Source organism: Sinocyclocheilus rhinocerous, unplaced genomic scaffold, assembly GCF_001515625.1.
Source record: "Sinocyclocheilus rhinocerous isolate Xijiao unplaced genomic scaffold, SAMN03320098_v1.1 scaffold3377, whole genome shotgun sequence".
NCBI lineage: Eukaryota > Metazoa > Chordata > Actinopteri > Cypriniformes > Cyprinidae > Sinocyclocheilus > Sinocyclocheilus rhinocerous.
In genome coordinates, this window is record NW_015654499.1 from 74,867 (window position 1) to 99,375 (window position 24,509).

The 24,509-nt window shown below is 39.2% G+C and overlaps 1 protein-coding gene across 1 annotated transcript; it reads left to right on the plus strand.

The window, feature by feature from the left end:
• Nucleotides 1-7,674: 7,674 nt before the first annotated feature.
• On the plus strand, nucleotides 7,675-24,493 carry LOC107717204 (collagen alpha-1(I) chain-like). The gene is made up of 42 exons (XM_016523884.1): nucleotides 7,675-7,905; nucleotides 9,372-9,563; nucleotides 9,940-9,962; nucleotides 10,179-10,214; nucleotides 13,239-13,292; nucleotides 13,607-13,651; nucleotides 13,788-13,841; nucleotides 14,200-14,298; nucleotides 14,413-14,457; nucleotides 14,607-14,705; nucleotides 14,861-14,914; nucleotides 15,176-15,283; nucleotides 15,367-15,420; nucleotides 15,677-15,775; nucleotides 15,887-15,940; nucleotides 16,143-16,241; nucleotides 16,443-16,496; nucleotides 16,605-16,658; nucleotides 16,950-17,003; nucleotides 17,104-17,157; nucleotides 17,415-17,459; nucleotides 17,574-17,672; nucleotides 17,837-17,944; nucleotides 18,093-18,200; nucleotides 18,307-18,360; nucleotides 18,486-18,539; nucleotides 18,633-18,740; nucleotides 18,883-18,936; nucleotides 19,082-19,135; nucleotides 19,246-19,407; nucleotides 20,043-20,150; nucleotides 20,373-20,480; nucleotides 20,589-20,642; nucleotides 20,738-20,845; nucleotides 20,935-20,988; nucleotides 21,096-21,203; nucleotides 21,305-21,358; nucleotides 21,532-21,639; nucleotides 21,732-22,011; nucleotides 22,138-22,328; nucleotides 22,429-22,671; nucleotides 23,016-24,493. Exons 1-42 carry the CDS (start codon nucleotides 7,824-7,826, stop codon nucleotides 23,160-23,162), a joined length of 3,822 nt encoding a protein of 1,273 aa, XP_016379370.1. The 5' UTR covers nucleotides 7,675-7,823; the 3' UTR covers nucleotides 23,163-24,493.
• The last annotated feature ends 16 nt before the right edge of the window (nucleotides 24,494-24,509 follow it).

Consider the following 24,509-nt stretch of genomic DNA (forward strand, 5'->3'; position numbering starts at 1 on the left):
GAAACAAAGCCATTCAATTTCACTTTCTCCTGCTGTACTGTCACAAATCTTCTGGACGACAGAAACTCAGGCTTGTCTGTAGATAGAGAGAAGCAGAGAAATGTGAAAGAAGAGCAGCTTTGCCTCAGGTGTGGAGTGTTTCATTAAAGCTGTGCTCTGATGCTTCATTACATGGTGTGCTGGTTCCTGCCCTGCAGATGTGTGTAAACTATGTGTTGTGAATGTGTGTGTTTGCATCCAGCTCTTCAAACGGGTTGCTTCCGTTCATAAAAGTGAGGTCTTCAAAGAGAGGCACCTTTTGGTTCAGGCAGTCAGAGCGGACAGCTATACAGTGTACTCATTAGGACCCTGTTATGAATGGTGATGAAAAAGCAGCTGTTCACAGGGGATTCATAAGGCTTCCGCAACACTCCATAGGGCTAATAGTGTTTTTACACACTTTAATAGACCGTTTAGTTAAACAGTTCTGTAATTACTACAAACACATGTGATGTTTTACAAATGAATGGTGGGATTTTTTTTTTTATTGTAATTGTACCATACTTAGATATAAAATGACTAAGTAACATACCAATTAAAGAAATTAAATATATGCAGTTCTATTGATAAACCGTAGGGTGGAGTGGGAAAGATTCAAAGGTGATTTAATATGCTCTGTAATACACGCATTCATATGTCAGGAAGACAATTGACTTCATAAAACATATTTTTTTAAGACATATTTAAGACATTTTTTTGAATGCAAAACTGTTTTCAACATTGATAATAATAAGAACCATTATTAATAACTGAGCCGCAAAACAGTATATTAGAATGATTTTCGAAAGATCGTGTGACACTGAAGACTGGAGTAATGATGCTGAAAATTAGCTTTACCAGAAATAAAAAATACATTTTAAAATATATTAAAATAAAAAACACTTATTTTAAATTTTAATAATATATATATATTTTTTTTTTTACTGTATGTTTCAATAAATGCAGCCTTGGTAAGCATAAGAATCTTAATTATTCCAACTTTTACATTACTTTCGACCAGTAGTGTATACTATGAAAATATACATAAACTTCAGTAAAGAATATATTGTATAGTAGTTCACAAATTCTCTGAAATGCACACCTTTATATGCCAGGAAGCCATTGCCTTCATAAAGTATACTGCAATTTTTCTCCATATTGTTCAAAGCAACTTAAATCTGTTGATTTTATCTTATGTAAATAACATATTTACTTCCTAACCTAGATTTTGAGCAACCATTTGACCGCATTCGAGTTTTGTTGTGTCTGTTTTCAGAATGAGTACTTCTTCACAATCCTCCACTCCTCCGTTCATCAGGCAGCAGGCCGTCTGCAAACTCAATCAGCTATTATTGTATTGTGTCATTGTATAGTAAGAAAGAAAGAAAGAAAGCATGTCTCTACTCAGATCTAACCTCATTTCTCAATCCAGTGGGACTCCACCCTTAATCACTAGCTGACCTCTGCTGAGACTCTGACCAGAGAACTATAGATTACAAAGAGCAGGGTCAGACGTGGAGCTTCTGAAAATACCCGTTTCTATTTCAATGCTGTGCTGTTCTGCCACTGTAGCTCTGTAAACTCAGTGAATGCTGAAGACACCAAAGAAATCAACATGAGAAGGTGTGACATGGAAGTCATATGACTGCTGTCATGTTTCATTTGTTTGTCTAAATCAAATTTTTGAGTGTCATTTGTTAAGAATAGGTAACAGTAAAGCAAAGAGAGTTTTTTTTTTTGTATCCACACAATTATATTCAAGAAATTATTAACTTTTCGTTTTATTGGATTTAAATACTTTACCATTCAAAAGGCTTTTTAGGCTCAAAAAGATTTTTGTTGAATATAAATCTCTCATGCTAATCAAGGCTGCATTTATATGATCAAAAATACAAAAAACAGCTATATTAAATATTATTGCAGTTTAAAAATTTTTTTTTTCTATTTTAATATATTTTAAAATATAATTTATTGCTGTGATATTCAGTGGACCACTTCAGAAATCATTCTAATCTGCTGATTTGCTGCTCAGTAAACGTTTATTATTATTATCATCAATGTTGTAAACAGTTGCTTAATATTTTGGTGAAAACTGAAACATTTTTTCAGGATACTTTGATAAATAGAAACATTTACATAGCATTTATTTAAAAAATAAATCTTTTGTAAGATTATGAATGTCTTTATTGTAACCTTTGATCAACTGAATGCATCCTTGCTGAATAAAAGTATAAATTTCTTTAAAAAAAAAACATCTTAAATCCCAAACATATTTCAACTGTAGTGTACAATAAGGTTCAATTCATTGTTTCATGCATTAGGTATCATTTTTTAAATTTTTATTATTTATAGTTCAGTTATAAATCAGTTAATGCATTATAAACAATAGTATATTTATTAAAAATTGTTAAGTGTCACCAACTTCACGTAAGAATCAAATGAAAATATTTTTCCTCTTCCATTCCAAAGATTCTCATCTGTATTTCCATTTTAGTTCATTCTCTAGCCTCTAGTGGACCGACATTCCTGAGCCAGGAGATTTTTTTTTCATGGTGTCTGGATTGAACCTACATTTCAATCAATTCCTCTGCAAATCCAGTAGATACGGTTACCGTTTCTGCAAAGACACAGTTGTTAATGTGTACATTACATACAGTTTCACCAGAATATAGTAACAATTGCCTTCATGATTGCAGACTTCTATCTAATCTAAAGATACTGCATAAGGACCAGTTTTTTAACTGATTACATTAACATGGTCACATTAACATGCAGGTAAACAAATAAAATATTTATATTTTTAGTGTTTTTATTTTACATTTTTATGATTTCATTATTAGCTTTCTATCAACTCACAAACCCACTGCAGTTCTTACATTAATCCCAGTTTGGGAAACCCTGATGTAATGTAATGTTTCGTGCATTTTATGATGCTGATATAAAAAAAAATAGGATATTCTTTGCCTTTTTATATCAATATGGTACATTTAATGGTAAGTTCAAAACAAGTTAGACAAAAAAGGAATCTAAAAATAGTCAGATTACATTACTTAAAATGAGTAACCTAGATTATGTTACTAAATTTTCATCATGTAATCTGTAATCAGTAATATGACATATAAATCTCCATATGTATGATGCTATATTAGACACAATTACAGCTTTAAATACAGCTAAATACTTCTGCATCTGACAAATGTAGTTTGTTGGTTTATCACTAGCTTTATAGTGCAGTTTGTTTTGTGCAAGCCTTATTTGTTATTGTCAATAAGATGCAGAGATCCAAGTATGCCTACGTTTGACCCCACTGGTGTGTAACATAAAAGGGCACTATATTGAGAAGGGTATCATAATGTATAAATTGACTTGTTGGCAAAAGCATTGCGGTTAAATGTATTTTTGGCAAGACAATGCTCTTAAAAAATACTACATTGTTGTCCTTGTCGTGGCCAACACACATGTTGTTCGAGAAAGCAAGCATACATCCTTTAATTGGGCTTTCTGGAGCTACTTCCATAACATTCCGCAAAACGGATAGATTTAGACTCGAACTTGTAGTTATTTACTAGAAACAGTTTAAAGGGGTCATATGATGCTTTTTTAAAGATCATTATTTTGTGTATTTGGTGTAACAGAATATGTTGACATGCTTTAATGTTCAAAAAACACATTATTTTTCAAATACTGTACATTATTGTAGGTCCTCTATGCCCCGCCTCTCTCAAACGCTTCATTTTCTACAAAGTCCCTCCTTCCGACAAGCGCAGTCTGCTCTGAGCGCGTGCGCGCTCACACACACACACACACACACACACGATGCGCAAAACTCCGTCACTCTTCATAAATATACAGACTTCTTGACCTCTCACCTAAAGTGAAATTCACTCATTAATTATAGACCTTAAAGGGGTCATATGATGCTTTTTTAAAGATCATTATTTTTGTCGTAGTATGTGGTTTCCAGATGCCATTAAATCAAACCCTGTTCGAACTAGAGGAACTTCGGAAAAAAAAAGCTGAGCTTTGAAGAATCGGGCTGAGATGAAAAGTATCCAAACTACACAGAGTGACTTTGGAGAACCTTGACTATGTTTTAATGTAAAATAAAACAAACAGCCTCCTGATGAGCAGGCCTGTATCTAACATGATTTATCTGTGTAGCACATGCTTCCCGTATTTCCAGGTTCACAGATCCTTCATCATATTGAGCGTGTGTGCGTGTGTGCATAACTGCGAACCATAAAGAGGATAAGCACTTTCCTAAAGGGGAACAGCTGTGGAAGCAGGAGCAGAGTGAGGCTGGTATTTTTGGAGAGCAGGCCTTCTGTACCATGAAAGTGTGGGGTGGGTCACAACACCTGTTTGCTCAGGACAGACACCCACCTATCAAAGCACAGAGTCTCCGACCGTGCAAGACTGAGCCGGTTACCATAATGACAAGACGGTCAGAAAGCTCCTCAATGCTGCAGCGCCAGCATGTCCCTTTTCCTCAAGTATGAATGTAGCCTATGAAATGCTAGTGTTTAGCTTGATTCTGCTTGATAATGAAAGAGTAATATGTGTTTGTGGAAGTTCAAAAGCTTGAAAACAATGGCTAGATGTCATGCCGCAACAGATTCAGCCTTTGTTAAAGGGATAGTTCACCCAAAAATGAAAATTGTCATTAATGACTCACCATTATATTGTTTCCAAACCTATATGACCTTCTTTCTTCTGTGGAACACAAATGAAGATATTTTGAAGAAGTTTTTGTCCATATAGTAAATGTCAGTGTGGTCTAAAACACATTGAATTTAATTGTATGGAGAAAAAAAAACACTTGGAGTGAACTTTTAAATGTACAGACACAGATGCTTTCATCTTCCATTGAAGTCATTCTGATACAAAACCAACTAGATATCATTTGTGATCAATTTTTCAGTCCAATGAAAAGTTCTTCTTCCCTCCATCCTGCTGCCTTTTCCAGGTCACATCTTTAGAAGTTGTCTGTGCTCTGTTGTGCTTGGCTCTTTCTCTGCTTGCAGCTCATGCTGGTTTTGGACAATGTGAGAGCTCCCAGAAAGCTTTGCTCTCCCAGGTTAAACACTAATACTTGGCTTCTTGTGGTTGCATCCATTTTCATAAATTTTCAAGTCTACTTTGGCCACTGCTGGGTATTTCTTTATTTATATTACTGGTATGTAGTCAAATGATAGAGCCATGTGAAGACATTTTTCTGCACATTTCTTGACAACGAATGGCAAAATATGTTATATACAGTATTGAATTTGAGACATCTTTAGCAAAACACTGACACTGAATTATTTTATTGCACTTTTTGTCACAGTGTTGCTCATAAGCAACTGGCTGACACCATTACTACAGTGTACTTTATGATTGGCAATGAAAAGTTCATTTGCTTTATTTTGAGCATCAAATAATTTTTAAAATGTACACAATTTTCAATCTTCAGAAATCGTCTATAACTTAAGGACTGCAAATTATACAGCCGTTTATGCAACTTTGGATATTTATAAGTAGATTAATGTGTTTTTGCTGTTTTGTTTAGTAGAAATGTCTTGGCAAGCCTTTGGCAAACATTCTTGTTTCATTTCTATGCCTTTCATTTGAAATATGTTTAGTTACTATTTTTGTGAAAATTGTTGGATGGGGGAACAAATTAGAAGCAAAAAATGTCATTTTTGTGGATTTGTAGAGAGGTCACAGTGTGTGTTGCCAATACCAGTGCATTTCACCACAGAAAATAAAAAAAACATCAAATACAAATTTATTAAAAACCCTTTCTCTTTAATCTTTTCTCTGTTTGCCACTACTGATTTTGTACTTGGTAATGTGGCTTCTTGTTGGCTTTTAATTATTTGTAAATTGCTTTGAACAAAAGTAGCCTACTGGTTAAATGATTAATGTAAATAAAGTAACTAGCCTATTACAGTTTAGAATTTTTTTTTTTTAAGAATTGATAAGGAAAAATGCATTTTTGTATCTTAATGCCATAATTTATGAACATAAACTTTTAAAAAACGAATAAATGTAAGCAGATATATTAGCATACAGTATTAAGCACACAACAATTAACTGCAAAAAATAATAATGAAAAACGATCATATTGACATTGTTTGCACTTGTCATAATCAAAGTTTATCAGAAGGTTATTAGTTTAAATGTCAATTCCTTTCCAGTATGCCTCAAGTAATATTGCTTTGATCCGCCATATATAGTGTGTGAATGTAGCACAAGTGCTTTCATCGCGACTGACCCTAAGTGCACCTGAAAGCGATGAGGTGGCGTTTTCTCTCTCTCTCTCTCTCTCTCCCTTTCTCTCAAGGCTCGCGACTCCTTTCATCTGCATTAGCTTCTGAACGGAATAAGGAGGCAGACGCGGCTCTTGGATGAGACACTGCTATGAAGATGAAGAGAAAAGGGGAGAGCGCAAGCTCTGATTGGCCAGTTCCAGAGGTGCGACGTGTCTGCGGAAGAGAGATGCAGCCGCTCATAAACCAAATCACTTTTTATGGCTCGTACCTGCCGCGTATTAAGGATATGCACCTTTAAGAGCGTTTCCGTTATTGTAGTCTGAGGCCAAATTTGTGTTTTTTTTCTCTCTTTCTTTCCATTATTATTTAAATGTGGTTTCTTTCACTGTAACAAAAATAAGCCCACTAAAATAAAAAATTAAAAGTTTAAGTGCTGCCATAAAGTTTTAAATAAAATCAAAATGATGCCAAGGTGACAGCCTGCAGTTATAAGTGCATGGATTTTTTTCGACCACGTAGAATTTAATTATCGATAAGTTGAAACTCATGAAATGTAAAAAATTATACAATCCAGTAGGTCTATAAATTACAGAAATGATGGTGACAAGATAAACGATTGGGAAAAAAACAATCTTGTTATGCTTTTATTAACAAGAAAATGTGCCCATCCTGAATCAGCATCACAATATAAGGCCTATACGTTTCAAATATTCACCAAACACAACTACTTTTATAGAACAAATACAAAATATTTGGCTAATAACTTCAATAAGTGCGAATAATAATCATAAACCTAATTTGTCCAAACAATAGCCTACATATATAAATTTTAACGCTATTTAATAGCCTACAAGATAGATAGATAGATAGATAGATAGATAGATAGATAGATAGATAGATAGATAGGAAACAATCTTCTGCAAGTCAACATTCAGTTTTATCTTGGAATAAATGTTCAGTAGGCCTACTTGGCTGCAGAAATCCACTAATGAAAAATTACCTTCTACATTAAAATTTTTTAAATTAAATTAAAAAAAAGAAAGAAAGAAGCGATAACAAATATTGCGTCGTCCTCATCTCCCAGTCCTCATTTGAAGTAAGTCTTTGGGTCGAAAGGTCTTGCCAGAATTCATGATTGAAACAAAAGTCCGGAGATAGGCTATGCCCACAATACAGGTGGTCACCTTGGCACACAACCTAGCTTCACCAAAAATAAGTTTTGAGAGCAAACCCTCACCTTTTTATTAAGAGATCAGGTTTCTTTAGATGTTCGCTCTGAAAACGTTGTGAAGACAGCCCCCCTGTCCGGTGAAGGAGGGACGCTATTCTATTAAACGTGAACATGCTTGAGTTATCTGCTGCTCCCGGCGCCTCCCAGAAAGTTTGGGGTATAAAAGCCAGGACCTAGAGTTGGTTTAGGCAGTAGGGAGTTTCTGCTGGGGTCTGGATTGGAGTCACAGAAGACCGGACCCTACCGTGTATGATTGGAGTCTAAAGGAAAAAAAAAGAACTTCCCTCGCCTCAAAGAGTCTACATGTCTAATATTTAGACATGTTCAGCTTTGTGGATATTCGATTGGCGCTGTTGCTCAGCGCAACGGTGCTTTTGGCAAGAGGACAAGGCGAGGATGATCGTAAGTATAACTTTTCTACAATTTTTCAAGCTTTTGTTGAAGGTTAGTGGGTGCAAAAGTGAAGCAGTAGGCTATAGCCTATTCCGTGATGCTGAAAGAAATTATTCTTTCTGGACTGAACAAGTTATGCAGGCGTTTTCCTATAGCCTTAGGCATAGATTAGCTATGTTTTCCCCTGAAATGGGAGAAGAACTTTTGTTCAGTCTGGATGTGCATTAGACCCACTGGGCCTTTTCACGCTCTGCATGCGCGAGCCTTTGGAGACAAGTTGGCACAGGTTTGGAGACTCTCCATCACGAGCAATTTATTATCCTCAACAGCTGCTAAAAGAGAAAAGCAGACACAGAGAGATCAAATAGTCCATAATGTGCTCAGAACTGATAAAAAATGTCGAACTTAAAACTTTAAGGGGAAAAGTTCAGATTTAAGTCATTTCCTAGTGATAAGTTTGGATAGTTGGATGGGGAAAAAACAAACAACTTAGAATAAAAATGTGCAATTCCAGCAAAAGAAAAAAAAATGGATATGGGCGACATCCATTAAAAAAGTTTTCCCCCAAAAGAGAGAGAGAGAGAGAGAGAGAGAGAGAGAGAGAGAGAGAGAGAGAGAGAGAGAGGAAACGCGATGATCTCATTTTTGGATGGCCATGTTTTCCAAGTTAAGTCTGCTAACTAAATTAAAGCAAAACTACTTGATTTTCTGTACAGTTATAAAGAAATGCAAATAGTTTAAATGTAAGTTTTACCTTTAATTAATATTCCAGACCCATAATTTTACCTGTCGAAGTGCTCAAGTATTTCAAGCAGTCTCACAGCGCCACTTGGTGGTTAAATATGCAATGACATATTTTGACAAATCCCCCCACCCCACCCCATGCCGTTCACTTTTTTCCCCCTCTGTTATGATGATTGAAAACACATGCGGACCCTGCAGACTTTCCACTGAAGGAAAACGATAGTCGTTGCCAAGCCGACAGTTTTCAGTTACTTCATGATGGACGGTCAGCTTCAGCAGACGTGGAAACTTTCCCTCAAGCTTCTTCCTCTGGATAATGGCATCTGGGCATAACGGCACTACGCCACCTAGGGGTGAATCTCAAAGCAAACCTTTTCAAGCAAATGTAAAGGTGTGCGTTTACACGAGCTGCTCTGTTCCCACGTCTACGGGAAATGTTTACAAAACAAAATTCTCAAGAGATGGCCTCATTTCGATAGATAGAATACCAAACCAGTCGCATTGCCCTCGTGAGATTTAAGCGATTATTTAGAGACGACAAAAGTGCCTTCTAAGCATTTCCCACCTTCCGTCACCGATTTAACTTCATGCATAGGCCTATGACAATAAACAAGAAACAAACCGACCTATATTAGACATGAACATCTTATATTCTATGACATACTCAAATATCAAATGTTTATATTTCTACTGTCATACTCATGCAACTATTTTACTCGTTATTCCCGTAGGCACAGGTGGCAGCTGCACATTGGACGGCCAGGTCTACAATGACAGGGACGTCTGGAAACCAGAGCCATGCCAAATCTGCGTGTGCGACAGCGGCACCGTTATGTGCGACGAGGTGACCTGCGAGGACACGACCGACTGCCTCAACCCAGTGATTCCCCACGACGAGTGCTGCCCCGTCTGCCCAGACGACGGTACGACGACTTGATTCTCACGCACCGTTTTTTCTTACTTTGGGCAAACAGAACCACCCCACATCCCTTCATTTAAAATGTCAGGGAAAATTCAGATGGAGCCACAACATTCACTCCCCATTGGATTTTTCAATGAGATCTTCAAGCTTCCGGCCTTATGGTCACTCACTGGATTAATTTGTGGTTTCCTTCTGGGTTTAGTGGGCCTGAATCAGGCTCAAGGCATCAAGTCTAATTGGGGAAAACCACAGACTCACTGGTTAGGCTGATTGTTATCATTTTAGTGCTAAACATTTGCAAACCAAAAGAGGCATCTGACTAATTTCTATTTTTATATGGTTTTAATTTTTGTTTTTATTTTTCCTCAATTTTATAGAATTCCAGGAGCCCAGTGTTGAGGTAAATGTTGTTTTACTTTTATCAGCTTATATTTCCTCAAATAAGTTTTCAGTTCATTGCTTTATAAAATGATCTTTATAAATGGCCTACATTATTAAGAATACCATACTCAAGGCCTCATTTTGAACTCATTTAATGCAAGTTACAAGTTATTTTGCTACTTATTTGGGAAAATAAATCCTTATAAATGCCTTTGTGTTCATCACTCTCTCTTAGGGACCAAGAGGTCCTGCCGGTGAGAAGGGTGACAGGGTAGGTTTCTATTTCAATCTTTTTATCAGTTTATTGCTTCATCAAGGGTTTTGTTTACTTGCTGAACATCTTAAAGTTCTTGGAGACCAAAAAACATACATTTTAAACCAGCATTTATTACCACTGCACAAAACTTTAGATGTTATATTCCTTACAGGTTAGTTATAAATTATTTTTTATAGCTTACCTGATTTTCAGTTGGATTTGATCTAAAACAAGTCATGATTATAATATTCAAAGTAAGTATTTCACCCTAAAGAGGGAAAATACTAGTTTTTGCCAACAGATAGGTGAAAGGTGTGACTTATATGTGCCTTTAGGCCAGGTGCAAAAATTTCAGGAGTTGTTCTAGGCCATAATTTGAAATCAGATCACATTTAAAAGACCTTTAGGTCACAGGGCTGACACGTTTCAGCACCATTTAAGTGGACAGCACACTCAGGGCAGTAGCCACAGTTGCACTCAGGCATGCAAAGCTTAAGCCTAAGCATGAGCTAGATAAGTTCAGTTACGGTTCATCCTGTCCTATGCTAAAATGAGCACAGATTTTTTTTAAATCTCTGCTTTAAGATTTTATTTTTTAAGTTTTTTTTTTTCTCATCTCATCTTTTGACTGACAAGGTCTTTGCTTTTTCTCTTTGCCCCGCCACAGAACTTTTCTCCTCAGATGTCTGGTGGATTTGATGAGAAATCCGGAGGAGCAATGGCTGTCCCAGGCCCCATGGTAAAAACGCACATATGCTAACATACACATTCCTATTCATGCATGCACATACAGTACACATGCGTCCTACAAATCTCTGAGTGATGCAAATATCAGTTTCAATAAATGTACGGTATGCATATACACTTATTTGTCTCTCTATGTAATAACAATTCAGTTCTTTATTAACAGACAGCATCATATCAGCTGCTGCACTACAAACACATGCTTAATATATTTTTAATTTATGGCATACAGGCATATGAAGGCCTGTAGCATGCAGCTTCAAACAAAATGTCCCAAGAACTGTGTATTAATCAGTTATTACTTTGTCAGGTTTCCTTACAGTATCTCCTTTGTCTTTTTTTTACAGGGAGCTATGGGCCCCCGTGGACCCCCTGGACCGCCTGGAACTTCTGTGAGTACTCCCTAACAGTTCTCAGAAACCATATCATCTTAACATACATTTTAAACCAGTTCTATATTGGAAGTCATAATGAAATCAAGCTAAAAAAAAACAAGATATTATTTTAAGTTAAATATACACCATGCAATTGGAGATAAATATACGCCATACAGTTGTAGCGTTTTTCATTAACCAATTTTCAAAAATGTATTACTTTCAAATTTATCATTATGAAATTAGTTTTATTACTGCAATTTGGAACCCAGGAAAATCAGAATAAATTAATTTTAATTAGATCCACCCAGGAAGTAAAAATGAGCTACTACCTTTTCCCTCAAGGCTTATTGTAGAATTTAATAGCACTGTGTTCCTCAATTTTGTGTTTCTTGTAATTTGTGCTCTTTGTCCTCCTCTACAGGGACCCCAAGGATTTACTGGCCACCCTGGTGAGCCTGGTGAGGCTGGTGCTCCTGTGAGTATCTAAACAAATCATCCCTGCACTCATCAAATCAAACACAGATTTTTTTTTTGTAAATAACACAAATAACAAAAAGTCTGATTACATGTCCTCTACTGACTTTTTAAGAAGTGCTCGCAGTTAAACCCTAGAAATCTAAGATAATTTTACCCAAATTAAAATTACCCTCACCTACGCGTGTGACTCCAGTTTGACCCATTTGGGTCAAATAAGGTCAAAAGGGTACAGGGTTCATGAATCTTGACCTCAGCCACCTATATATTTTTTTTTCTTTCACTAAGTGGATGAATGACATCCAGCCTATGTATATGTATAACAGAGGTCTCTTACTGGCAAGCAAAAAGTCATTTTAGTCGATATTTCAAATGTTTTCATTTGATAATTCACACTGCCAAAGTGTGACTCACTCATGCGGCCACAATGTGAAATACATAAATACACTCACATGGACACAAATGTTTTTTTCCTAACCTAGATTTTTTTCTGATGCTTTCCTGGTTTAGGGTTCAATGGGTCCCCGTGGTTCAGCTGGTCCCCCTGGAAAGAACGGAGAAGATGTAAGTAATTTTACTCAACCACTACATTTTAGTTTAAGAAGATATAAGGAAAAAAAACGTCATTAGTTTATGCAGTTTACTTCTAGTATATTACTGTAAAATGTTTCCAGGAAAGATTTCAGGAAACCAAGTATTGTATTTATCAATGTCTACTATTCTTTTCATTTCTGCCTCATTTTTTTCATTCAGTTTGTTTCTCTTTTCTCATCTGTTTTTTCTCTGACTCTGTAAGGGTGAGTCTGGCAAACCCGGTCGCCCTGGTGAGCGCGGACCCTCTGGCGCACAGGTGAGTGTTGCCAAAAGGACTCTTCACAGGATTTCCGGTGAAAATAATTAAGTTCTACTGTTGTTATAATTGCATTGTATTAACATTATAGTGTGTGAGCCACAAAAGAAGAAATGGCTGTAAAAGTTTTCTCCCTTTCTCTATCTATCTAGGGTGCTCGTGGATTCCCCGGAACCCCAGGACTTCCAGGCATCAAGGGACACAGAGTAAGTTCTCTAGCTCTAGGAAGCAATTTCTCTTGTTTGATGAATATCAACTTATGTCCATATTACTTCTATGCACATCTTTATGTGCATCCTCTGCACCTCAGGGATTCAGCGGTCTAGATGGAGCTAAGGGAGACTCTGGCCCTGCTGGACCTAAGGTGAAATAATAATTAAAATCAATATCACACTTTAAACCAGAAGTTCAAAGTAAGCAGACCCCTTAACATGCTGCTTTGCCCATTAGGGTGAGCCTGGTGCCTCTGGTGAGAATGGAACTCCTGGAGCTATGGTAAGAAATAGCATTTACTCACACTGAATAAGCATGACTTTCATCCTATTTTCAACATCTACATTTGTAGTTCTTTTCTAATGTAACTCTGTTTCCCAGGGTCCTCGTGGTCTGCCTGGCGAGAGAGGCCGCTCTGGTCCTCCTGGTGCTGCTGTAAGTAACCTTATAAACATGAACTTAACCCTAATGTCCTACTGTACCACTTATGTTGCAGTATTATACTTTATTTGTAGATCTGACATTGTGTACTTTGCAAATAAAGGACAGACGTGTATATTGAGCATTTCACGGTAGCTTAACATCATTTTGAAAAGACATACTGCACTTTTTGGATCCTTTAAATGGGTTGAGATCATCCCTTAAACATAAAACACAGTATTTACCAAAATTCTGTCCTCTGCAGTGCACAGATTAAACCTTGTAATAATGAATAACTTCCAAATAATTATATTTTCTCAATTTTGCAGGGTGCTCGTGGTAACGATGGTGCCGCTGGAGCTGCTGGTCCTCCTGTAAGTCGCCTTTTTTTTTTTTTTTATAGATCCGATTTTTGTAAATCCACCAGTTCTAAATTAATCTGAAAAATGATAATGAGTAAAAAAGGACAACTTAAGCTAACAATAATTTATCTTCTCTCTCTATTTTTAGGGCCCAACTGGCCCTGCTGGTTCTCCAGGATTCCCTGGTGGCCCTGGAACTAAGGTAAAAAAAAAATTACTCTCATTTGTTCACATTATTACGCATATTCATATTACAAATCAAACCAAACAGGAGCTAGAGTACCACAAGGTGGCACTGTAATTGGGCTGATGGACCCAGATGTTCTTGGCAGCGCTGTCAATCATCTAAATTATGTAGGCCAACAATTAATGAAGAGTTGATTCCTGGTAAATATGTTAGTAGGTCAAAGCTGACAAACAAACGTATCCTCTAGCATCATAGAAATACTTGGGTTTTTTATGGACTCTATACACAATGCTTTTACATTGAGGGTTGAGATGCCCCTTGTGGCACTTCATAGGTGTTGTCCCATCGCACTCTTACACTTTGCTTTCCATAGGGAGAGGTTGGTGCTCAGGGATCTCGTGGTGCAGAGGGACCCCAGGGAACCCGTGGTGAGCCTGGTAACCCTGGACCTGCTGGTGCTGCTGGACCCGCTGTGAGTGAATCTTTTTACATATCAAATTATCCACATTTTTTCAATCCTAAATTTCAGCTATGTGTGCACTTCAGTTCTGATCGCCTTGTCCATTTTGCATTCCTTCTGCTGTAGGGTAACAATGGAGCTGATGGTGCCCCTGGTCTTAAGGGTGCTCCTGTAAGTATTGTCTTAATCTTTATCAACAAATGCTCTTCTTCTTGATAAAAGTTAATATTTAGGTCAATATATTTCCTCTTCCTGCATTAGAACATTGGTGTTAGTAAATTAACAGCCACATATTTGTTACTCTCTGCTGCCACTTGCAGGGTGCTTCTGGTATTGCTGGTGCTCCAGGTTTCCCTGGGCCTCGTGGTCCTCCTGGAGCTGCTGGAGCTGCTGGTGCCCCTGGCCCTAAGGGTAACACTGTAAGTGTCAATTTCTTCTCAGATCATGAGAATGACCTAAATGAGCTAAAAAAATTTTTTGACAAAATATAAATTATTTCATACATTTACTTTTTTTTTTTTTAAGAAAAGGCCATTCTGTCTACTTCTCTTGACCATTTTTGTTTGTTTTACAGGGTGAGGTTGGCACCCCTGGTTCCAAAGGAGAGGCTGGTGCTAAGGGAGAGGCTGTAAGTATAAACATCACTTATTTGATCTTTTCAAGATCAAATAAGACTTTGTCACTCACGTCATTGTTTTTAACACTCCATTTCATCTTCCATCTTATCATGCAAATTTTGGTAAAGCATTTTACAGCTTTATAAAAACATTGCCCTAGGACTGATTTTTCACAAAGCAACTCTGCTGTTGGCTTTTACAAAAATTTACAAAAAAAAATAAAAAATCTGGTTGATTTCAAACCATCTTCTTTTTCTTGTGTGCTTACCTAGGGTGCCCAAGGAGTTCAGGGTCCCCCTGGCCCCCCTGGTGAGGAAGGCAAGAGAGGAGCTCGTGGTGAACCCGGTTCTGCCGGTACCCGCGGACCCCCTGGTGAACGTGTATGTACCCACATCAAACTTCTCCATTAGTAAGAACCTTAAAATTGGGCCTGACCATAACAGTCACACACCTCTTTGTGCAGGGTGCTCCTGGTGGTCGTGGTTTCCCTGGTGCTGATGGATCTGCAGGTCCTAAGGTGAGTCTACAAAAGATACAAAACATCCTTTTCAAATTTATGCATTTAGCAGACGCTTTTATCCAAAGCGACTTACAGTGCATTCAGGCTAAACATTTTTTATCAGTATGTGTGTTCCATGGGAATTGAACCCACAACCTTTGCGCTGCTAACGCAATGCTCTACCACTGAACCACAGGAACATTATGAGCAATTAAGCAGAAAATTGGTAAATAGCGATCATGATAAATGCAACACTCTCTGATCTTTATAACAGGGTGCCACTGGTGAGCGTGGAGGCCCTGGAGCTGTTGGACCTAAGGGTGCCACTGGTGAGCCTGGCCGCAATGGTGAACCTGGTATGCCAGGATCCAAGGTGAGAATGTTGATATCAGCAGGAATGCTATACGTCATTTGGTTGTATTGGTTGTGTATTAATGTGCCAGTGAGTACTGTTTGACCCCCTCTATCTTCATGCTCATTACAGGGTATGACTGGTAGCCCTGGCAGCCCTGGACCTGATGGAAAGACCGGAACTCCTGTGAGTGCCCACGCAATTCTCCATAATGTCAGAACAAACCATCAGCTCCACATTCACTATAGTCCTATACTGTACATAATAATATCCATGAAAACTCCTGCTGAGATGTTTTATTTCAATAGTCATAAATGCACACACTGCATACCCAGAGATTCGTACACGGTGGGTAAGGATCAAGCTTTTGTTATTTTATTTTTGACAGGGTGCTTCTGGACAAGATGGCCGCCCTGGACCACCTGGCCCCCTTGGAGCCAGAGGACAGCCTGGTGTCATGGGATTCCCTGGACCTAAGGGTGCTGCTGTGAGTGATCCTTACTCTCTTTACTCTTTCAGTTTGAAACTACACCATAAAAAGTCAATATGCTAACTGTATAGCCAAATTACAGACAATCAGACTTTGATGTTTTAATTTCTATGTACAAGAAACTTCGGAGGTCAGATTCAATGTGTAATTGTTACTAAACACGTTCTAATTTTGATGTTTACTTCTGCCCCTGTACAGGGTGAGGCTGGCAAACCTGGTGAGAGAGGTGTGATGGGTGCTCTTGGTGCCACTGTAAGTAGCTATAGTTTTTTTGTTTTCCACACCACAGTCAACTTTTACCGTTTGGTTCGTAGTGTCGTAGTCTGTTGCTCATTCTATTGTGTTTTGTCTTAACTATAGGGCGCTCCCGGTAAAGATGGTGATGTTGGTGCCCCTGGTGCTCCTGGAACTGCTGTAAGTAGCACTTCAATATCCCATAAGGCATTTGCCATATGGTTTTTCGTCATGCAATGTTATTTCAGTCTCATTTAAAACAGCTGTCCTGCTAATCCATAACACAAACCGTTTCAAAATGTTCATATTATGGCCATAAATTGTACATTTATAATACATTTATAAACATAAATTCAACTTAAATTGTTCTTCAATCTACTACATTGTAATAAACTCTCTATAACATTCAAATATGGTTACTCTAATTAATCACTTTGGCTAATGTGTCTCATGATCATTTTTCATGAATAGGGGCCTGCTGGTGAGAGAGGTGAACAGGGACCTGCTGGTCCTCCTGGATTCCAGGTGAGTGAGTTTCTCATCTTACCCAACCCAAAACACAATATTTTTGCTATAGACATCGACATCGGTGTGCTCATCTCTCTGTTGTGCATCTGATTGACAGGGTCTGCCAGGACCTCAGGGTTCAACTGGTGAGCCTGGCAAGTCTGGTGAGCAGGTAAGTTGCTAGCCAGTGTGTTAATATGGAACTGCTTACATTTATTTTATAAACATAAGGCTGTAAACTTTATTTATAATATAAAACAATTAGAGGAGATTTATGGTCTAGCGTGCTTGCAAGGACACTCACGCTTAAAGGACACTTAAATATGCAGTTTAGCTATGGGCAACAGTAATTAAGTCTCTTAGAAACCCTCATTAGAAATGAAGGGACAGGTGATACAATACTAATTTGCCTTCTTTGGCCTATTACAGGGTCTTCCTGGAGAGGCTGGAGCTCTTGGACCTGTTGGATCCAGAGTGAGTATCTACAACATGATTGCCAAATGACACATAGTCCATAATGCTGACTGTAGTTCTAGATATGTGAGATGGACGAGAACTGATAGTATTTCTCTATACTTTTTTACCCAGGGTGACAGAGGATTCCCTGGTGAGCGTGGTGCCCCTGGCCCTGCTGGTCCTGCTGGTGCCCGTGGTTCTCCTGGTTCAGCTGGTAATGATGGTGCCAAGGTGAGTCTCACCTGTCCTGACACACTTTGTTGATGACCACACATTTACAGCAATCGGCTAAAATCTGAAGGATACCCCTAAATATGAATCAAACTCCTGAAGTGTATGATTGTACTGTGCCAGTGAATATGTATCATCATTAAGACTTTTTCTTGCTTCCTTAGGGTGATGCTGGTGCCCCAGGTGCCTCTGGTGCTCAGGGTCCTCCCGGACTTCAAGGAATGCCTGGCGACCGTGGTTCTGCTGGTCTGCCAGGTCTTAAGGGTGACAGAGTGAGTACTAATGATGCACTTTTCTGAACTTTGAGATCTGTTCCTGATGAAAAATCAGTACTAATACTCAGCAAACTGAATTCGGCAAACTCAGCAAATAAACTAAATGGCACAAATTCTCAAAACTGATAACAAATTCTTATCCCAGGGTGACCAAGGTGCCAAGGGTGCTGATGGTGCCCTTGGTAAAGATGGCATCCGTGGTATGACCGGACCAATTGGACCTCCTGGACCTGCTGGAGCTCCTGGTGACAAGGTGAGTGTCTTTTGAGCTAGATTCCATATATCCATAATGTATTCATCTCACAAAGTTGAAGAACATATTCAACCATTGTTTTATCATATCATGTATTTTAACATAGGGAGAGACTGGTGCTCCTGGACTTGTTGGACCTAATGGTGCCCGAGGACCACCTGTAAGAACAATCCTTGACTTTAAGATTCACACATATGCTACACAAAATTGGTCAATTGAAGAAAAGTTGAAGTTCTTTTACTAAAATGATCTAATGGCATCACCTTGTTCTACAATTACAAATAGGGTGAGCGTGGAGAGACTGGTTCTTCTGGACCCGCTGGATTTGCTGGACCTCCTGTGAGTAACAAACACTAGTATATATATCCTTATAAAATGTTTTAATTATTACAGGCCAGTTCTTATGTCGAACATCTAATTTCTGTCCAACAGGGTGCCGATGGTCTGCCTGGTGCTAAGGGAGAGCCTGGAGACAATGGTGCTAAGGGTGACGCTGGTCTTCCGGGACCTGCAGGAGCAACTGGTACCCCCGGACCTCAGGTGTGATCATCTTCTCAGATAATCTTCTCATCCAACAGACTTATGCTCTTTTGGGTTTATAACGTTTGACCCATGTAATAGCATAGTTTCTTTACTAATGTTGACATGCACATTTTTAATCAAAATGATTTGTGCTATACAGGGTCCTGTTGGTTCTACTGGACCCAAGGGTGCCCGTGGTGCTGCTGGTCCTCCTGTGAGTATGACTTACTTAATTTTATATTTTTTGGTTTTATGTTTATACTTACCACAATTAAAAAATACAGTATATTCAGCTTTTAAAGACACTTGTAAATGACATATTACAATTGGGCTAATCCATTATTACATTTTTTGTTAAGGGTGCTACTGGTTTCCCTGGTGCTGCTGGCAGAGTTGGTCCCCCTGGCCCTGCTGTAAGAATCTCTACAACACTGATATAGATAGTACTAATTAATACACCAAAGAAGTAACAGTGATCCTCTTCCATAATTAACAATGGTTCTCTACTTGCTTCTTGTCTTAGGGAAATGCTGGACCCCCAGGACCTTCTGGAGTCCCTGGTAAGGAGGGCCAGAAAGGTAACCGTGGTGAGACTGGACCTTCTGGGCGCACTGGTGAAGTTGGTGCTGCTGGACCACCTGGTGCCCCTGGTGAGAAAGGAGCTCCTGGAGCCGAGGGTCCTTCTGTAAGTCTTTCATGCTGATCAATAACATTATTGCCTTGCCTTCTGGCCTTTTCGAATACATGACCGTAACCAGAGTATTTGAGAGTCGATTGCAGTGTCTAGCAAAATTATTAGGATGTCTTAACCAGTTCTTTCAAATCCTCACACTTTTTGGCAGTGTTATGCACAACTTATTTCCTTTGGTCTCATCTGACCACAAAATCTTTTCCAGCATCGCAACTGGCCAAATGCGATGCTTGTTGGCAAACTGCAGACATGCTTTAATATAGTTATTTTTGCATAGTGATCAGTAAACTCTGTATCTCCTTATTACTGGTCTCAGTTACTTTTCTCACAAGTCATCCCTAGGCAAGATGGTTTGAAATGCTAGGATATTAATTTGTACTCTTTCTTAATTTATGGATTTGTTTTTTTTTTAATGCGTTTTAGTCTTAATTTTCACAGTTATGTTCCAAATTTACAACTTGAATAAGTTCATTCTCTGTCTTCCATCTTGATGTCCATGCTAGTATAGATTGGTAGATATTTAATTGTTCTAGATATTTAAAAAAGTTCTAGTTATAAACACACACACACACACACACACATTGTCTAATAAAGACATTGCCTGTGATGTACTAATACTTTTCTTACAGGGCTCTTCTGGTATCCCTGGACCTCAAGGTATTGCTGGTCAGCGTGGTATTGTTGGTCTCCCTGGACAAAGAGGCGAGCGTGGTTTCCCTGGTCTCTCCGGCCCATCTGTGAGTATTCTGGCTCCCTTGTTTTACTCTCTTTGATGTCTCAATTGAACCCAAGAACACCTACACAGCATGTAAATCTCTCATGTTCTTCCATACAGTCATGAGCTATGGTTGGTTTATTCAGCCAGTATCTACTTTCAAGTGTTTGTCTTGTTAGAAAGTTGGCATCTTATGCATCAATCATGGTAAAGCTTTCATTATTCTCTTCATCATGCCATTTAGGGAGAGCCTGGCAAACAAGGACCTTCTGGTCCCTCTGGTGAACGTGGACCTCCTGGACCCATGGGACCCCCTGGATTGGCTGGATCTCCTGGTGAGCCTGGTCGTGAGGTGAGGATATACACCTATATACCAATACCTATTGAATTTCATTGACGTAATTGAAACCATAAATACCATCCTGCCTTGTTGACATCTATGTAATTTCCTTTACATTAGGGAACTCCAGGTAATGAGGGTTCTGCTGGACGTGATGGTGCTGCTGGCCCCAAGGTGAGCTGCAGTCTTCATGGTTTCCCACCAAGCATTAGGCTGTGTGACACAGATTGTGTCCCTTACAAAATTATGTTCTTCTGCTCCGGATATAGGGTGACCGTGGTGAGACTGGCACTGCTGGCACTCCCGGTGCTCCTGGACCTCCTGGTTCTTCTGGACCCCTTGGCCCTGCTGGAAAGACTGGTGATCGTGGAGAGTCTGTAAGTGTCCCATCTCCAATAATGAAATGAACTGTTGATGGCTTAAAAAGCATGTGAGTATTATAACTCATCCGTTTTTTCCTTCTTAGGGCCCTGGTGGTCCTGCCGGTCCTGCTGGCCCTTCTGGTCCCCGTGGACCCGCAGTAAGTCCTGACTCAAACCTCAAAAGAATTGCCAAACCAGAGTCTATGTGTAGCTCCATCTGTGATACACACTATATTATCATCTGAGGTGTAATGTCTTTATCCAGGGACCCGCTGGAGCTCGTGGAGACAGGGGTGAGACTGGTGAGGCTGGCGAGAGAGGCATGAAGGGACACAGAGGATTTACCGGAATGCAGGGACCCCCAGGACCTCCTGTAAGTGACTTTATTTAGCTTATGGAACTTAGAGTGTAAATCTCGAATATAACATCCGTAGCTTGAAACATGTTTTTCATCTCTTTTATTCTTGTCCATAGGGACCCTCTGGAGAACCTGGACCTGCTGGAGCTTCTGGAACCGGTGGACCTAGAGTAAGTATTATTATAAATTATTTAAAATGATTATAAAATATATTTTGCTGCATATTTGTACTTCCGTTGTTTCTCTGCTTTGATCAAATATTTGAAACATATACACGGTGGCCTAAGTGTGTTTCAGAGTTCATTCTGATTGGATTTGGATGTTTCTGTTTTTGTATTAATAGGGCCCAGCTGGATCTTCTGGAGCCGCTGGTAAGGATGGTATGAGCGGACTTCCTGGACCCATTGGACCTCCTGGACCCCGTGGTCGCACTGGAGAAATTGGACCAGCTGTGGGTGATTCTTTCCTTTTCTACATGACTATGAACCCAGAAAACCAAATATACACATAACCCCAGCATATTTGGTTTACTCTCTGGTATAGGGACCTCCTGGACCTCCCGGACTCGCTGGACCTCCTGGACCCTCTGGGGGTGGATTTGATATCGGCTTCATTGCCCAGCCACAGGAGAAGGCCCCTGATCCCTTCCGTTCCTACCGTGCCGATGATGCCAATGTGATGCGCGACCGTGACCTCGAGGTTGACACCACCCTCAAGTCCCTGAGCCAACAGATTGAGAGCATCATCAGCCCAGATGGCACCAAGAAGAATCCTGCACGCACTTGCCGTGACCTGAAGATGTGCCACCCAGACTGGAAGAGCGGTACGTTCCCTTTCTCCATTGCACAACAATTCTAAATTCCTAAATTCTAAAGTCATTTTACATTTCTCACCCTGCATCATACTACATGCCTATATTAATCCCGTTCCTCTCAAAAATAAAACACAGGCGAGTACTGGATTGACCCTGACCAGGGCTGCAACCAGGATGCCATCAAGGTCTACTGCAACATGGAAACTGGCGAGACCTGCGTCTACCCAACTGAGTCCTCCATTCCCAAGAAGAACTGGTACACAAGCAAGAACATCAAGGAGAAGAAGCACGTATGGTTTGGAGAGGCCATGACCGATGGCTTCCAGGTGAGGATGTCAACTAGGCCAAAAGGTATAACAGGTTTTGTCTTCATGTCTGTTTATTATATTTGCTGATTTTCTCGTGCTTTCCTCTCAAAACCTACAGTTCGAGTATGGCAGCGGGGACTCTAAGCCTGAGGATGTTAACATTCAGCTCACCTTCCTGCGCCTCATGTCCACTGAGGCCACCCAGAATATCACATACCACTGCAAGAACAGCATTGCATACATGGACCAGGCTTCTGGCAACCTGAAGAAGGCTCTTCTGCTGCAGGGCTCCAACGAGATCGAGATCAGAGCAGAGGGCAACAGCCGCTTCACATACAGTGTCACTGAGGATGGTTGCACGGTGAGTTCTCCATTTTTATCTTTTCTTAATGTGACCATCACACAGTAATGTAGCATCTTAATACCACAACCTAACCCTAACCCTAACCCTAACAAGATAAACTGTTAAAATGACAGTTATTATCAAAGCATGACTTCAGTGTGATTACTTTTACAGTTATTCATTTAGCAGTAGCTTTTATCTGAATTAACTTCCATGTGAGAATAAAAGCTGAAGGGAATTAACTCAAGGGAAAAAGTGATTACTAATTTAGCAACATAAATGTTTATTATTATAGCAACATAAAGAATGGTTTTGTATAGGCTCTAATTCTATGCCTCTTTTCCTTCTTTCCATCTCTCCAGTCGCACACCGGTGCATGGGGCAAGACAGTCATTGACTACAAAACAACGAAAACATCCCGTCTGCCTATTATTGACATCGCCCCTATGGACGTTGGTGCACCTAATCAGGAATTTGGCATTGAAGTTGGCCCAGTCTGCTTCTTGTAAAAAAGAAATCTGGACTTGAGATTGTTTGTGTGTGCGTGTGTGTTTTTTTTCTAGCAATCATCTCTCTAAAATCTTTTCTATGCATTAAAATCAACCCTAGAATTCAATTTGGCTGTCCAAATGGTCCACTTGCTTAGACCTGCGCTTCAGAAGACAGTGGTTGTGTGTTATCAGGCTTTTTTGGACCACTATTTTGTCACCACCCACACTGAGGATACTTTAGAAGACTCATTTGTTTCACTGGCAACAAGAAAATATTATATACTTATAAAGTGTAAAATCCCCCTGGAGTTTTAAAGAAACATCACTGATGCAAGTGACTTTTTTCAACCACTGAGGAAGGACAATGAAAGAGCAAACCCAAATGCTTTGTACCATGTTCAGGTGTTAAATAAATCTGTAAAATGACATTTAAGTGTCTTTGTGTTATACCCATTAGCACCACCAGGTGCCGAATGCCAACGTTCCTCTCAAGAGTCACACAAAGTACATCTAGTAGAGACAGGGGTTCAACTTTGTTTTGATGTCTTATGGCTACCTCAAAAAAGAAACTTGCAATTCCCAGTGTTGACCAACACCAGGTCAGGATTTACGTGGCAGAAGTATGGTTAAAGGATCAAGTGACAGCTGTAAAGGTGCTTTTTCCTCATGAGGTCCTGTCAGCAAGAAATTATAGAGTTTTGCTTTTTCTAAAAGTAATGTATTGTTCATTGCTTTTGCTCGCAGGGCCTTTGGTGCTAAAGAAATCCTAATATCTTGCTGCCCAGTTGTAACAAATGCCTCTCTTTCTGAAGTGTAAGCTAAGAGCCAGACAGCAGAGCTTTTGTTAAGAAGCAGTACTGTAGCTGTGATACACGCAGTCTTTTCAAGTGTAGAATAAGCAGGTGGAGTCTGTTTTTATTTTCCAAACACCTTTTGACACTTTTTGGTTGTTGTCTTTTGGTTTCTTTACAAAATATCCCACCCAATGTTGTCCTATATCCGCACTTCCTTCCCATCCATCTGTAATCAGGATTTTTGTTTTCACCCAGGGTTTTTTTTTTTAAAGCGTAAAACAGGCAATCAAATAGAAAAGTCCTAAAATTATGAGAGAAGCACACCATAGGGGGGTTAAAACAAGAGGATCTGTACCTATTTTGTATATGTATAATAATTTGAGATGTTTTTAATTATTTTGAATGCTGAAATAAAGCATGTTAAGTGGTCGACCTTATGTTTGTCAGAAGTGATCTTGACTCATCCCTGACTGCCCAATGGACTTGAATGAAGCACAGCTTGCACCTGTTACAGTTGTTTTGACTAAAAGGAAAGATTAAAGAAAATCTCAGAAATGTCTGATACTTTTTT